The sequence below is a fragment of the Rhinichthys klamathensis genome, unplaced genomic scaffold (genome assembly GCF_029890125.1).
Source record: "Rhinichthys klamathensis goyatoka isolate OS25496 unplaced genomic scaffold, OSU_Roscu_1.1 h1tg000099l_1, whole genome shotgun sequence".
Taxonomy (NCBI): domain Eukaryota; kingdom Metazoa; phylum Chordata; class Actinopteri; order Cypriniformes; family Leuciscidae; genus Rhinichthys; species Rhinichthys klamathensis.
In genome coordinates, this window is record NW_026606638.1 from 2112917 (window position 1) to 2129291 (window position 16375).

Below are 16375 nucleotides of genomic sequence, written 5' to 3' on the forward strand. Positions count from 1 at the left end.
CAGCTTTGTACAGCTACACATTTCAGATCTAATATGTGTGCTTCATAAAGAATAAGTGAAAATTCATTTCTGCTTTTGAACCCCCACAATGCCTTGCCCCATCAATCCATTGTAAGTGCATTACTGTAAATGCAATCTTTGCTTCATTTACAAGCCGAAGGACTTTGAAATTCTAGCAAAATCGGCAGCCTGTCACATGCTGTTGATAAAGCCAAGTTATTTTGAACCGGGACGATTGCTTCAAGTTCCTTTTGTTTTCCGCTGTCTCAAGGAGAGACTCTTTCCATCAAGTTGAGATGGGAGAGACTCTCGCTGTGGTGCTGAGCTGCAGCTGATGAGCGCAAAGCACTGCTCCATTATTGGCTCAGTGAGAAGAAACAAGTGTTGTGTTTATGCGGCCTGAGGCTCCATCTCGTTTCTCTCGCAGGAGGAAGGGGGAGGTCCATCCGAGCAAGCTGCTTTGATACTGCACAGAAAAGGCTTTGACTGTGGCTTCTCCAATCGGAACACTGGCCTACTGTGTGCCACCACACGTGGCAAGGTAAAGCAGCAGATCACGCGGCTTCCCACACACAGACACATCACAAATTCAAAGAGAGTCTCATCGCTGCTTCTTAATTTTGGCCTGACTTTTGAAAGAACATGAGAATTATATTTACAAAGTTGTAGATTTGTTCCCAAAGGGATAGTTCGGTCAAAAACGAAAATCAGTTTTAAACATAATACACATATACCATAGAACACAAAAGGGAGAACTCAGTGGTTATTTTTTTTACCATCCAAATACAATGAAAGTTTTAATAAGGGCACAGAAGCACCATAAACGTGATCTAACAGTGTCAATTTTAACAATAACAAGTCAATTTTTGGGCGAGAAAGAAACCTACATTTAAGTTATTCACTGAAAATCTTTACCGTGAGTGAGTTTTAACCTGAGAACTGTTGCTATTGAAATGAGTGGTCTACTGATATATCGCCAAAGCAGATATATCGGCCGATATTTGGCTTTTTTTTTTTTACATATCGCCATTTTTCTGTTTGGCCGATGTGTCGGAAGCGGGACTTTTGTTTGGACAGCACTGAGAATGCCAGTGCCTGGGCACACAGTGCTCCTATTCTCCATCTTCATAAGTTTACTGTCTCTGTTTAACAGCTCTGTCTAATACATGATGTTTTATTAAAGCTACACTGTGTAACTTTTTTAGTTTATTCTTAGCTAAAAACACTTAGTTCTTTCAAAAATATATGAGCTCATTAATGTATATTTACTTCGTTCAAGTAATAAAGTATTCTCGTGAGTGTATAATATGCCATTGAAAATACATACGGGTAAGGGGTTCTAATGTCGGTCGCCATGTTGCCCCTCCATCTTGAAAGTACATTAGCCAAAGAGGGACATACCCGTTAATTCAAGCTTCGCCTTTCGCGTTTTAACACTCGATGGCACCATGTCGAATGTCATATAAATAACCTATATGTTACCTGACAAATTAAATTACTGCAAATTATAATAGTTTTCTAAAATAACCATCACTTGAAGGAACACTCATGGACGAGGTCGAACTGGAAGCCATGTTAATCTTGGACTACATTGGCCACCGTAGGAGTTAAAACGAAATCGGAATTGAGAGGAACAGAAACTAATATTCACTGGATGGTCATATATCTTTTCACTGCTAGATGGGGGTAAAAATCACACAGTGTAGCTTTAACAAAGTTCGGGAGAAGCACGTTCAGATAATTAACACGGGTGGAGAGCACTCAGCAATCATGATTAAAACGTGTATATATAGACTCAGCAGTCTCACCTCATTTCTCTGACAGTTTAGCAGCGTCCCTCCACCACCCCTTCTCCACTCTTCTAGTCCTAAACCACTTTACATACAGGGGGGAGTACTCTGGGGTCGGGCCGAATTCCGAGCTTTGAACTGTCAAACAAAGAAAGTAAACTGCGAAAAAGTAGTATAGCGTTTGCTTTTATATTATTACTAATAGAAGGGCAAACACTATATTACTTTCTCATTTACCGACAGCATTCAGCAAATGCGCATTTATATCCTTTAAACAAATCTTTGTAAAATCTTTTGTATTTTTTCCCCCTAATTTATTAAATATTAAATAAATTAATCAAAATATAAATGATATATATCGGCTTTATATCGGACACATACAGCGAGTGACGTCGTTGTTCGGGAAACACACCTCTGCTCGAATGCTCAAACAAACAGAGCAATGTTTTGATAGGGCCATAGAGTCACAGTGTTAAGGCCTGTTCACACCAAGAACTAGAACTATATTAATGTCCACACTCCAGTTATATCGTCTGTTGCTTTAAATGCTTGAGCGCTATTCTGATTGGCTGTCAGTGTTTATATCATTGATAGCATTTCTCTGTGCCACTGTTCTTATAGTTATGGATTGGACTCTTTTTGTTATATTTAGAATGATTTTTCGAACTATAATCTTTATCTTTTTAGTTATTGTCCTTGGTGTGAATGGGCCTTAACACTCTACATGGAAATCCACATACGAATGGCTTACGTAGTAACATATGAAGATAGGACAGGAGAAAGTGTTTTAACATAAAAAAAAAAAAGCTAAACTTCTGTGTGATGTTTATGTAAATAACGCAATGAGCTACAAGTCCCATAAGTAAATAAACGTTGTTTACTTTCCACTTAGTCTGAAAGGGTTTACAAGCTAAGCCTGTGAACTGTCAGATATGCTAACCGTCTCACTTTTTACAAGTGACAAATCAAAGTCTCAAGGCCGTGACTCAATGCATGCTTGAACGTGTTGTGTTGGAAATGCTCTAATCAACATACTGTTTGCTGTGTGTGTGTGTGTAGATTAATTTAGAGAAGCTCCTGACAGATCTGAAGGTGAAAAGCATCACTCCTGTTTCGCTGTCTCTGATGCACACATACAATAGCGAAGCCGACCCGCAGGAGATCAGCCTTAAACCCATGGAAATCAGGACTTACCGCCTCCAGCTGAGCTGAGCTGAGCCGCAGTCACACCGGCTCATGCACTCGAGAGCCTTCAGCCGAGGACTCGTTCAGTGACTGTCAATATAAACCTTATGCTTCACAGCAAAGTGCAATATGAAATCTAGAAGAATTCCCAACCAGCTCTCTCAGGTTATTTGAACAGAACGTGAAGCTTCTTGTGTGTGATTCACTGTGCCGAGAGTTGACGTTTCTTCTTTGCTGGGAACGTACATGTTGTCGTACGATTTTAAAGCGTTGCTACAGTGGGAATGGCGCAAGAAACGCTTTTCTTGCTTCTGTTATTTGATGAAGAGAAAAGCTTCTGTTTGATCAGAGGGCTTGTCCTGTTCAATTTATCCTCAATTCCCAGATTAAAGCTAATATATAGATTGGAAAATTGATTGGATTCTTACCTGAATTTAATTTTATCTTTCTTTTCTTTTCTTTTCATCCCACAATGTTTTACTCTGAATTGTGCCTTAGTCTCGCAGGGTGGTGTCTTTCTTAATGGATGTGATCAAATAAAAAAATGTATCATTCACTGATAATTACAACATAGAAAACACTATCAACAGACAGTAATTTTGCAATCTTTAAATTATTTCTTTAAACGTCCCTTGATAATTTCTGGCAATCCAAATGACTGCAAGTTGTGTGTGTTTATCACATTCATTGAAATGGACCATTTAATGTGACTTGAAATTTAGATTTGTGATTTTTGTCATTATCTGTTTTTTTTCCTAAATATATAGATAGTATATATTGGTCGCTTTTTTTCTTTCACTTTTGTCTATTTTATTCAGTCTGAAGGATTGTAAATAGCTTCAGTAGCAACATAAATTCACCAAAGGTTGGTGGGTGTCTTGTACTAAAGAATGTGTATTGGAGATTTAATTCCATTGTTCCCAGAGATGATAATTATCATAGAAGAAATCAAATGTTTTATTTAATATATTAGGCTACACTGTAAAACATGTGATCAATCAGTTATGACAACATGTTTTTACATTGCTTTAACTCATCAAAATACGTTAAGCATTTTTAGACCAGATTCTACTCATTTTAATGTAATTTAAGTTGAAATGACTTAAACATCCAAGTTGATTATACTTGTAAATTTAAGGCAGCGATTTACAGTGTATATGATTATAAACATGTATATATTTATATCAATAGAAATATAAATTCTCGCAATGGTTGTGTTGAAAGGAGTGCTTGATCATAAAATGGTGTCATGGTTATTATGGATTATAAACGTGATTGTGTTGAAGTTTATGAATGGAAAAAAAGCTAGATTTATTATACAATCAAACTATGCAAATGTAAATGTTTGTCTTATGCAACAATTATCTATTTTTTTAGACCTTAAATCACAGACTTCCTCTAGTTTACCTGGCAAGATCCCAATTTTACTCGGCAAAATTCTTGAAACTCTTTCTGGTATGTAGATTTGCCACACATTATGATATATATGAATGTTTTTCTCAAATGAATTGGCCTTCATTCTGGAAGTCCATTATCTGTCTTATACTCTGGGTGTCTTTGTTTAGTGTGAACGATGATCATTTGTTGACTTGCTACTGTGATTTTTTTTTTTCTTCTTCCAAATGTTAGAGTTGATTCAGCATGTTTTTCTTTTTCCTTTTATGAAAATTTCGACTGGCGTGTCGTTTCGGATGGTCAGTCAGAAGTGCTGTGATCACTGTATTCCAACTAGCTGCTTAATTCACACTTTTATGACCAAATTGGTCTGTGACTAGTGAATCAGGATAATGAAAGCAGGCCAATGCTTTCTGACCCTGTGAGAATATTCCTCTATTTTAAACTTGAAAAGTGTGGTGACTATCTGAAGAGTGTATCTTTTTACCAGTGTTGCCAATTACAATTTTAGCCAACGAATGTCTGTCTGTCTGTCATTTGAAAGGAATGTTACAGAAAAATAAAAATTGTTCAGTCTTTTATTTGTTTGAATTTTAAGGATGTTTGTCTCTATTTCTCAGTGATTTATAGACCTAAAGGTACAATCATATATTGGTTCATGGTAACTCGTAAGGTTTTGTGTTCTTTTTGACCTTTTCCATGCGTTTCTTCACGATCGCCTCCTCGTCCTCTTGCTTTCTTTTTTCCAGCATTGTCTTTTCAATCTCTTCCTCTCTTTCCATCATTATTTTCAATTCCTTTTGCCACTAAAAGTTTTGGAAAGTGTTAGAACAGATTATTAGACATTCTCTGCACATATTTCTTAGACTCTTTCTCCAGTTTAAAGCTCCTTCGGTCCCATTAACAAACAACTATTGTGTCTCTTGTTATCCGAATACTAATCTAAACTTGGTTAGGAAAGCTTAGCGTTTTGACTGGCTGATGGATTACTCGCTGAATCAAAGGGAATGCAATACTCACTTGATCTTCCACAACTTTAATCAGATCAATATCAGTCCTGGTTCTCAGGTCCAGATGAGAAGGTCCATGTTTGCCCTGTCTGATCAAATTTGGCACATGTTTGAAATGAAAGAGATGAAATTAAGTATTGTATGGTACCATGACACAGTGATGTATTATATGACAATATTGCGGTATTTTGATATATACCATGGTACTGAAACATTAAATGGTCATAAGAGTTTTTCAATGGCCAATGTAATTATACTATTGAGAGTGGAGTCGCCAATGGCTGGTATAATGATACATAATGCAATTTAACGAAAGCAAATGAGATCAAAGTTTGGGGTCTACAAGATTTAAATTTTTATGAAGTCTCTTATGCTCACCAAGGGTGAATTTATTTGATCAAAAAATACAGCAAAAACAGTAATATTGTGAAATATTACAACTTAAAAGATGTTTTCTGTTTTAAAAAGATTTTTTTTCCTGTGATGGTAAGTCTGAATTTTCAGCATCATTACCCAAGGCCCTCAGTGTCACATGATCCTTCAGAAATCATTCTAATATGAATGAAAAAAAAAAACATGTCTTATCATTATAAATGTTGAAAACATTTTTTTTTTCAGGATTTTTTAATGAATAAAAAGTTCAAAAGAACTTTTGTAACATTGCCTTTACTGTCACTTTTGCTCAGTTTAAAGCATCTTTGCTAAATAAAAGTATTGTCTCACAACAACAAAAATCTCACTGATCCCAAACTTTGAACGGTAATGTATATATTTTTAGAAATATTTTACAAAGTAATATATCTGTCAATTTATTGTCTAACCACTAAATTGTACCCCAAAAACTGATAAACCATGGTATGCGTCCAAAAACATGATATTACCTTGGTGCCATGTCAAAAAAAATAAAACGGTACTTTTATGTTAGTGTACCAGCTGCAATTTTAAGAAGAGAAGCCAATAACCTTGGTGTCTTGTGAGCGTCTTTAATAATAGTCTGAGGTGGTTCAGGGCATCCTTCTCCAGTCCTGGCTGTGGAAACTGCCTCTTTCTTGGGTTTGGTGGTTTTCATTCTGTGTCGGTGGTTTGCAGAATGAGCAGTGAGCTGAACTGGAGGCCAGATCTTGGAAAGAGTGTGTGCCAGCCGCCTAGTGATCCACTCGCTCTGTGCACATACACACACATAAACTGTGTGTGAACTTCTCATCCTCTCTCTGTGGTTCTCCAGAAGCCTTTTATCCCCCTGGAAAGGAGATAATAACAGGTTGAAACTGCAGGTTCTATTGATCATGTAGAGGCTTGAATTAAGATTCTCTTCTTGAGTCGTCTGATTTCATTGTGTCAGAGTTTAATTTAGTATCGCACCAGATGAATGTTTAAAGCCAACAATGTGCTTTAGCATTTTGTTTATATTCAGATTTACTTTGCTTTCAGTGTTGGGCACAAAATAACTTTAAAATGTGGACCGAATGTACAAAAAATGCTTCATGCATTATTCAGCTGGATTAGAGTGAAATGTAACACAAAACAACTGCTTTCTTTCGTTTGTTTGTATATAGCACTGTGAAGACCTCATGAAATGGCCTGACAAACACAACTGACTTTCCTGTACTGATGTATTTCCTACTAAAACAAAGTTGGGGTGGGAAAAAAAAAATCTTGCTTTTAGTTTACGGCAAGATAACATACTACTTTTAAAATTTTTACAGTGTATGCACTAGTGTTTAAATGTTTGGGGTCAGTAAGTGTTTTGTTTTTTTGGTTTGGAAAGAAGCAAGGATACATTAAATTGATCAAAACTAAAATGATAAAGACACTAGTGTCACAAGTTGGTTCCACATTGAGGTGAATAGAGGTGAATTTGCAGCAGCTTTTACTAAACTAAATGAACAAAACACTTTGGCATAAGAAGGCACTGAAAAACTAGACAGGAGTAACAAAAGCCAAACTTAACCTTGAAGACACCAGACAAAGAACTGAACTGAAAAGAGGGTTTAAATACACAGACCAAACAATGACACTAAACTAGACGCAGATTAACACAATGGGTTGCTATGAAAACAAATGAAGAGCAGGAACAAAGGAAACAGGAAAACAAGGTGAAAAACTAGAAGAGGTCCATAAAACAAAGCATGACCGTGACAGTACATTCCCCTCCCAGAAGGCGGAACCAGAGGGAAGGAGACCATAGCGGAGCCAGAGGGGTGGAGGGTCAAGGCGAAGCTGGGGTTCCAGAAGTGGAGCCAGAGCAAAGATTGACCCCAGGTGAAGCCAGAGGGATGAGGTACAGAGCATGAGGAACGACAGACCATGGTGGAGCCAAGAGGGCGTGGAGCCAAGGCGAAGCCAATGGGACGAGGGAGCTCGCGCACCTGGTCCGGCTCCAGGACGAAATTGGCCCCTGGCTCTTGCTCTGACTCTAGCTTTGTGGGAGGCTCATTCTCTGAGACTGCAGTGGGCTCTGGATGATGGTCCGATGCGGGCATGGCAAGAGGTTGAATGGGCTCTGGGTGCTGGCCAGGGGAGGACTGGAACATCTCTGGCGTGGTCCTCATACAGCTCCTCCACAATAAAATCAGAACCATCTAGCCAGAAATCATTGCTGATGTACTGAGCTAACATCGTGCTGTCCCTTCCTGGCAAGAGGAAAACATACAAATAGTCATCCAGCACGAAAACATGCTTTTAGAATGTGTCTATTCCAGGGGATTCGAGAGTATAAGTCCAAAAGAATCCTCCATACACCTCTCCAGGGGGTAACCATTCTAGCAGAGGTTAAGTAGCTAGTACTCAGGGCAAATGTGGGCTGCTGCGAGATCCATATTATTAAAGGTGCTCTAAGCGATGTCACGCTTTTTTTTAGGCCAAAACATTTTTTGTCACATACAGCAAACATCTCCTCACTAACCGCTGGCTGCCTGTCCCCTGAACACACTGTAAAGAAACGCGATCCCTGTAGACAGCCCAGGCTCCACAAACAGCAACAAAAACAAACTGGGCTAACCCGCTCCACGAAACATGACATACAGTTCCAGCCAATCACTGACAAGAAGGACTTGGGGGCGGGGTTTGGGGGATTAGTGCGCGGATGAGGAGGAGGGAGGGTCTAGCTAGCCTCCGTTTTGTTTGACAATACTTTAAACGTCAACAAGAAGTGACGTCACCCGACATCGCTTAGAGAACCTTTAAGGTCTGGTGTTCTGTCACGGGTTGGTTCCACAATGAAGCGAATAGAAGATCCTTTAGAAGCAGTCTTTATTAAACTAAATAAGCAAAACAAAACACTCTGGCATAAGAAGGCACAGAAACAATACACAGGACTAACACAAACCAACCTTTGTAATTGAACACACTAGACAAAGATCTGAACTGAAATGAGGGTTTAAATACACAGACCAAGCGATGGAGCTAAACGAGACGCAGGTAAATTCACAAATGTGCTGGTCACAATAAATTCACTATCTGTCCAGTTTGACAACTTTTTTTTTAGTTCCTAGTTGACAGGCGTAAGGGGATGATCACAGAGAACATGTTTTTGCTCTAAAAAACTCGATACGCATAATAGTTACTACAGTACTGGAGTTACTATAGTAGCCTATACAATAGTATCTGCAGATCTGTGATGCTGGAAAATGGACAAGAAGGGTCTCGAGCACAAGACGTGGCACAAGGGTCAGACGTCTGTCTAGCGCAGACTTACATAGAAAAACAATTAAAAGCATCAGAGCTTAAACAGGTCAGACAGAGCTTTATTACCTCACACCAGTAAGAGGGAGGGGAAGTTGTTTTGATTAAAGTTTGACACATGAATTAAAAAAATTATAATGTGCACGGATAAATCATTTATAATTAACCTTGCAATATCCCTGAAAGAATAAAAATTGTCCATTTTGATTTAATGGTGACTTTAATTCCAAACAAAAAACATTCAGTGCTTATGCCCCGCACAGGATGTCGCCCATGGTGCTAACGCAAAGCCTGGTTTGTATTGGCGGGTCATTAATGTAAACACACTCGGTTGTATCGAGAGAAAATAAAACTGATCTGTGCATTTTGTTTAAAAAAAAAAAAAACTCTACATGCATCATTTAGAGAAAGAACAATAAATGTAACCTTTTTTTAAACTAGCTACTGTTGTTGTAACAACAGGACAAATCAATAAGACTATCTAGTTAAAAAAAAATCTCTGAATGAGGTTTTGTTTAAAATAAATCACATTAAAGGTGCAGTGTGTGATTTTTAGCGACATCTAGTGGTTCGGTTGCGAGTTTACACTAAGGGCTCAGCCCACAGCTCACCCCTCCCTTTCGGAGAAGCTACGGTGGCTAAAATGGGACAAACATCGTCGTCTGAGACAGCAGAGAATAGCCAGCGTAAACCAAGTTTCTGTACCACAGTCCATTATAAACCACATCATCGATAAAGTTTCAGGTGAGGATCAAGGGTCTTAATACATAATATAATAATAGTAATCAGCTGATTGTCTCACGAACGTAACCAGCACATTCTCCCCACATAGCAAACCCATAATACAGCGAGGGAGAAGAACCACATGAAACTATACAACTATATATTTTTTCTAACAGGGTAGTAAAAGTTTAGCTGGCTAATATGAGCTGTTACTGTGGCTGAGCTGGTTAAAGCGTAAAGCCTTGTTTAAACTCGACGCGTCCGCATGAGCCCAAAGGTGAGTGCGGCAAAAATTACATGATTGTAACAGCGCGCACGCCTCCGCATCCCCTAGACACCACTTACTAACGTTACACACAATAGGCTTTTTTCTCTGATTTTGGAAACTCGATCGACTTAAAATGCTTCCAAAATCGAAAGGTTGGTGATTCCTGTAACTGTTTTACGGTCAATGACAAGAGTAGCCTACTAATCAGCTGTCTCACGAACGTAACCAGCACATTTATCCCCACATAGCAAAGCCATAACACAGCGAGGGAGAAGACATGAAACAATCCAACTACATATTTACACCACTGACAAGGGAAAAGTCACTACTCACGGTGTTTATGACTAGCTTCTTCTAGCTTCCTGCGGCTTCTCTTTTCAAGGTAGTGACGAAACGCGCTCTGTAACGCTGTTTGTTCGCGTTCGGCTACTGTAGAAACATGACGTCACAATATGGCGACCTTCATTGAAGGGGATTCCCGCGCCTATGTGATATAAATGCCTCATTCTAAGGTAATAAAAACATTACGGTTTATTAAGTAAGTTCTTTATACACCACTGAACACATAGTTATGGATGTCATATTGCATTTCTGTTAATAGATACTCAAAAATGTTACACATTGCACCTTTAAAGGGCTACTTTTTAGTGCTACTGCATAGAAGAAATATTAAATAAACCAGAAAACATACCAGACTTCATTCAAGTTTGAGTTGTTCAGACTTAAAAGAACAACTGTTATTTTTTGTGTTTTATTTTTACACACATACATACATATACATAAGTAATAAAATATAAGAACAGTGTAAAAACGTGTATGTACAAAATAAGGGCATTGTAGGCATTGCACGGATGGACTGAGACAGGGAGCTGTTAGTCTTCTCTGGTAAACCTGACCCAGCCAATTTTGGCTCTGATTTTGGCTGGATTCATGACAAGAACTGGGCTGGCTCTGATAGAGAGCATGGCAACTATTTTCCAATATTCCTCACATCTGTGACCCGAAACAAAAGCAAACTTCAGGTTTATTATTAAGTCATATTTTGAACAACAACTTCTTCCCATTTCACAAGGTGTCCTCAGAGGACACCTATATGATTTTCTTTTTTCTTTTTTTGCTACAACTTTTTTTTTTTTTTTTGGCTGGGTAATATATCTTCAAAATATTTGTAGTTCAGTACCTTAAACCATTCATGGAAAATAATCTTGCCCAAATCGAGTCGCTGTGTTGGCTCACGCTGCAGGCAAGAGCAGATTAATTGGCAGCACTCTGTGCTGAAAGATAGGAGAGAAAGTATTACCTTTATACCTTCTCTTTTCTAAACTGTAAGGTAAGACATGACTGGAGGTTAGAAATGTGAACAAATCCTGCATTATCTACCTTGCCATGTTTTATTAACTAATTCTCTTTTGTATGATTTAGAATTAGAATTGGCCTTCTTTGTTGTAATAAAGATCTCACCTTGTGACGAGCCAGCTATGGACAAAAGGTTCAGATTGATCAAATTCAAGTTGTGGAAGACTGTAAATTTCCAGCATACTAACGAGAACAAGAGCACCCCCAATGAATATACTGTCGCTGGCTACCCGTGGTACTGGCCACTTGATATAAATTCGGGTGGGCAGTACAGTCGTGTGCCTGTAAGAAAGAGATTTTTTATTATGGGTATTGCATTACCACACCATTTTGTCTTGGTGTTTATTAGCATGCTAGAAATCATTAGGTGCTATTTGAGTGATTCCTATTCTATGGCTTCAATACATGCCCATGAATGTAGTATAGGTTGAGCTTTGAAGGAGGTTGCCACAGCCAAAGTAAATCAGTTTGACTTCTAGGGTGTTCTTGTTGATTAAAAGGTTTTCCTTTTTTATGTCTCGGTGGAGCACTCCTTGTTGGCAGCTCATGTAAGCGGCTTGTGTTACTTGCCGCATGACAACCCGGGGTAACTTCTCATTGATTCTGCCTCTATGGCGCTCCACAAAAAAAAAGAAAAAAAAAGCTGGAGCTTGGTAGGCGTTGGCACTCCAGTCGAACACATAGCGGGCTGGAGCTTGGAGGACGTCCACTCTCCAATCAGACGCATTGAGGGATGGAGCTTGGAGGGCGTCGACTTTCCAGCTGCATACATTGCGGGCTGGAGGTTTAAGGGCGTTGACACTCCAGTCGGACACATTGCAGACTGGAGCTTGGATCGCATCTACACTCCAGTCATAGAGAGTGCGGACTGAAGCTTGGAGGGCATCAGCACTTCAGTCGGACTCAGTGAGGAATGGAGCTGGGAGGGCGTCAACACACCAGTCGGACTCATTACAGACTGGAGCTTGGATTTCGTCAACACTCCAGCCAGACTCAGTGTGGACTGCAGCTTGGAGGGCGTCAACACTCCAGTCGGACTCAATGCGGGCTGGAGCTTGGAGGGTGACTGTGGTGAGCAGGACGGCCGAGGGACGTGAGAGAACGTCGCGAGGCCGGTGGTGCGATTGCTAATGAGCAGCACCTGGGAAGCACACCGGTCTCGCATCTCTCACGGAGGAGCGGAAGCATAAAGGAGGAGCGACGGAGTGGATGATCGAGAGAGGAACAGGCCTGCTTTTGTTTGTGTTTTATTTTATTTTATTTTGGTAGCCAGCAGTCGTCCGTGAGGGGCTGCTGGCAGGTAGTTATATTTTATTTTGGGTAGCCAGCAGTTACGTGAGGGACTGCTGGCAGGTATTGTGTTTATTTCATTTAAATAAAGTTTTAATTTGATTGTCCGCCGGTTCCCGCCTCCTTCTTCCCTGAACATTGCTACAGTGACTTTTTTACTAGGTCTCCTGTGACCAAAAAGTACCATCCAAAACCTCCTTTCTTTCTCCTTTTGTCACATCTACATCAAAAGCCAGGTGGTGTTGGAGTGGGATTTTTACACTGAAAATCTTATCTAAAAAGGAATGACCAATCAACCATAATCATCATGAATAGTAATTAAATATAAAATCCTCTTAAATAGGGGTGTGTGATATGACGATATTTGATCGTGAACGATTAAAATTTCTCCACGATTCACTTTTTCGGAAATATCGTTGTATCGTGCTACAGTTTACATTCTTTCAGTTGCAGTTCTATGGCTTTCACCCTCGTCACAACATTAACAGGATCATACATTGCTCGTGAGATTTAGAAACACAGTGGATTAAAATTTAATTAAATCTAATTAATAAATTTGATCCTTTTTTATTGTAGAAAAAAGTGAAGAAGATCCTCGTGTTGAACGCATAACATATTGGCAAGAAGGTCGTCAGTACATTCTCTTTCAGTTGGAAGAAAAAGAGGGACTTAAATAATGTTTAAACTGAGCTGAAACTACCTCAACAGAAACTCATCACAAAGTTCCCAACATGATGGAGTTCCAGACTCAACATGATTGAGAGAGTGCTTGACCAGGAAAAGGCCATTTCGCAGGTCCTGAAGGCAGACCAGAAGACGAGGCATTTGGTCCCATCATGGCAAGACATTGATGTGATGGAGTCTGTGAAAAAGGCACTGAGTCCACTGAGAGACTTTACCTGATGAAAGTCAACATCTTGAGCCTGAATTATGATGACACTGAACTAACAAAAACAATGAAGACAACCATTCTCAATAACCTCACTGACAAATATCAGGATCCCACCACTGATGACCTGGACATGGCTTCGCTTTTGATCCCAGGTTCAAAACCCATTACATTGACAGCGACAAGATAGAGGGAATACAAGCCAGAGCTGTATCTGAGCTGGAGTCTTTGCTGACCGTCCAGTATCCAGCAGCATCGGTTCAGCAGCCTACATCTGCCACCACATCACAGAGCCCTGAAACACCAGCAGAACAAACACCACCCAAGAAAGCAAAGAAATCACTTGCCAGCTTTTTGAAAACCTCAGCTGCTGTAAGTGCATCTGCAGCTGCAAGATCAGCTTCCTTATCTCTAAAAGAGGCAATAGAAGGGGAATTAGAGGGATACTTGTCCACACCGAATGCAGAAAGTGAGTTGAATCCCTTGGAATGGTGGAAAGTCCATGAGGCAAACTTTCCATGAGTTAGCCAACTTGCTAGAAAGTACTTGTGCATTCCAGCAACAAGTGCTCCCTCAGAAAAAGCCTTTATCACTGGTGGCAATATCGTCATATGCAAAAGGCAACTCTCAAGCCAGATAAAGTCAATCAACTGGTTTTCCTCTCCAAAAAGGAGATATACATTGTAAGAATGGGAACGGTTGTGTTCTAAAGCTGCTAAGTTTACAAGAGTCAGGATTTAGAAATATTTTTGCCCCTTTGGTTGATTGTTTAGGTTCTGAATCACATTGCACTTAAACATTTTTTACTTAAAGGGATAGGTCGGCCAAAAATGATATTTAAACCATGCATTACTCACCCTCAAGCCGTTCGAGATGCATATGTCAATCTTGTTTCAGACGAACACATTTTCAGTTATTTTAGAAAATGTCTTAGACCCTTCAGTGGATAAAATGTGAAGCAATGGGGTCCACCTCCTTCAAGTCCCAAAATGTGCATATATCCTTCACAGAAGTAATCCATCCGGCTCCAGGGGGATAAACGAAGGCCTTATGAGGGTAATCCGTGCGGTTTTGTCGTAAAAATATACATATTTAAAACTTTATAAATGAAAATATCTGACTTCCGGCAACGATCGACGCGCGTTCACGGGTGATGTTTTGCTCTGCTCTCTGGCTGCGCGGGCGCGTTCGTTCTACGTCACGACGCTACGTCCTACCTCGTACGCCGACTTCCATCACCCGTGGACGTGCGTCGATCGTTGCAGGAAGTCAGATATTTTCATTTATAAAGTTTTAAATATGTATATATTTACGACAAAACCGCACGGATTACCCTCATAAGGCCCACGTTTATCCCCCTGGAGCCGGATGGATTACTTTTGTGAAGGATATATGCACATTTTGGGACTTGAAGGAGGTGGACCCCATTGCTTCACATTATATCCACTGAAGGGTCTAAGACATTTTCTAAAATAACTGAAAATGTGTTCGTCTGAAACAAGATTGACATATGCATCTCGAACGGCTTGAGGGTGAGTAATGCATGGTTTAAATATCATTTTTGGCCGAACTATCCCTTTAAAGGGGTGGTATAATGCCCCTTTTTACAATATGTAAAATAAGTCTCTGTTGTCCCCAGAGTGTGTATGTGAAGTTTTAGCTCAAAATACCCCACAGATATTTTTTTACAGCATGTTAAAATGAGGGTCAGTAAAAACGCGTTGTTTCGTGTGTGTCCCTTTAAATGCAAATGAGCTGCTGCTCCCAGCACAACAGCTTCAACAGCTCTTTCTCAGCAGCTCCAGACTGATCTCATGAAATGGCGTATGTATGACACGCCAATTCGTATTTCCATTTTTGGCGTGCTATCAACACGCATAATCGCTTTTCAGCGTGTTTATCAACGCCGTTGACTTAACGTTACATTACTGTATAAATATATGACCTACCCCAACCCCGTCCCTAAACCTACCCGTCACTGGGGTTAATATTTATGAGTCTTCCCCTACCATCCTAGGAAAAAAAATATTGCTCCACAGATGTAGATATGAATTTTGCTTCGTTTCGCTCGGACATTTAACGGCGTACACATACACGCGGAATCACTCGGACGTTTAACGGCGTAGACATACACGCAAAAGATGACGGTTCGTTTCGGCGTGGACATACACGCGGATAGCTCAAAATGCGTATAGATAACACGCCACTTGACTTGAAAGTGGCGTGTATGTTTACGCAAAGTCATGATGTCATGTTGGCAGCTCAGATTACCTCACGCAGACAAGCACTAAAATGTCAGAAACTGTTCTGCCTTTTATGTTTAAACTGGAGACGGACAATGATGGAGAGACTCAAGAAGAAGTGACGTAGAATGCAAAAGGACTTTTCTGAATGGTTAGTTGATGAATTTGTGTTGCTGATGTGGAGTTAACTATCTTCAAGTTTTTGATTAGCTTATTCTGTCATGATAATCTATAAAATTTCTCGTGTGGGAACTGTTGTAAATTGCCTACAGAGTGACATGCTATTGCATTTGTGTTACGCACTGTATTGCATGTGAAAAGACAACGCGACAGCTTGAGCAGACTCACAAATGTGCTTTACTACAACAACTCTTCCTCTCCTCAACATGGACTCCGTGTTCCCGGGGGCGGGGTTTATGTACATTTTAGGGTTAGTGATGTCACTAACCCGAGAGGAATGTCGTGTAGTCCCTAGATTAAAAAAGCTAGTTTACATATTGTATTTGAGTTTTCTTTATTAAGCTTTTTATGGTGTTGTGTTT

At 39.8% G+C, this 16375-nt stretch overlaps 2 protein-coding genes across 2 annotated transcripts in view; one reads left to right on the top strand and one right to left on the bottom strand.

The window, feature by feature from the left end:
- The window catches only part of man2a1 (mannosidase, alpha, class 2A, member 1), a 68123-nt gene extending 64701 nt beyond the window's left edge, over positions 1–3422 (top strand). Inside the window, exons 21-22 of the mRNA XM_056252959.1 lie at positions 428–541; positions 2850–3422. Coding sequence (XP_056108934.1) covers positions 428–541; positions 2850–3002 — 267 coding nt within the window. The 3' untranslated portion in view covers positions 3003–3422. The remainder of the gene's footprint in view (positions 1–427; positions 542–2849) is intronic.
- Positions 3423–4606: 1184 nt separating this feature from the next.
- The window catches only part of tmem232 (transmembrane protein 232), a 28192-nt gene continuing 16423 nt past the window's right edge, over positions 4607–16375 (bottom strand). The window contains exons 11-13 of the mRNA XM_056252967.1: positions 6343–6620; positions 5391–5469; positions 4607–5176 (exon numbers count right to left, since the gene is read on the bottom strand). Of these exons, the coding sequence (XP_056108942.1) occupies positions 5027–5176; positions 5391–5469; positions 6343–6620 (507 nt within the window). The 3' untranslated portion in view covers positions 4607–5026. The remainder of the gene's footprint in view (positions 5177–5390; positions 5470–6342; positions 6621–16375) is intronic.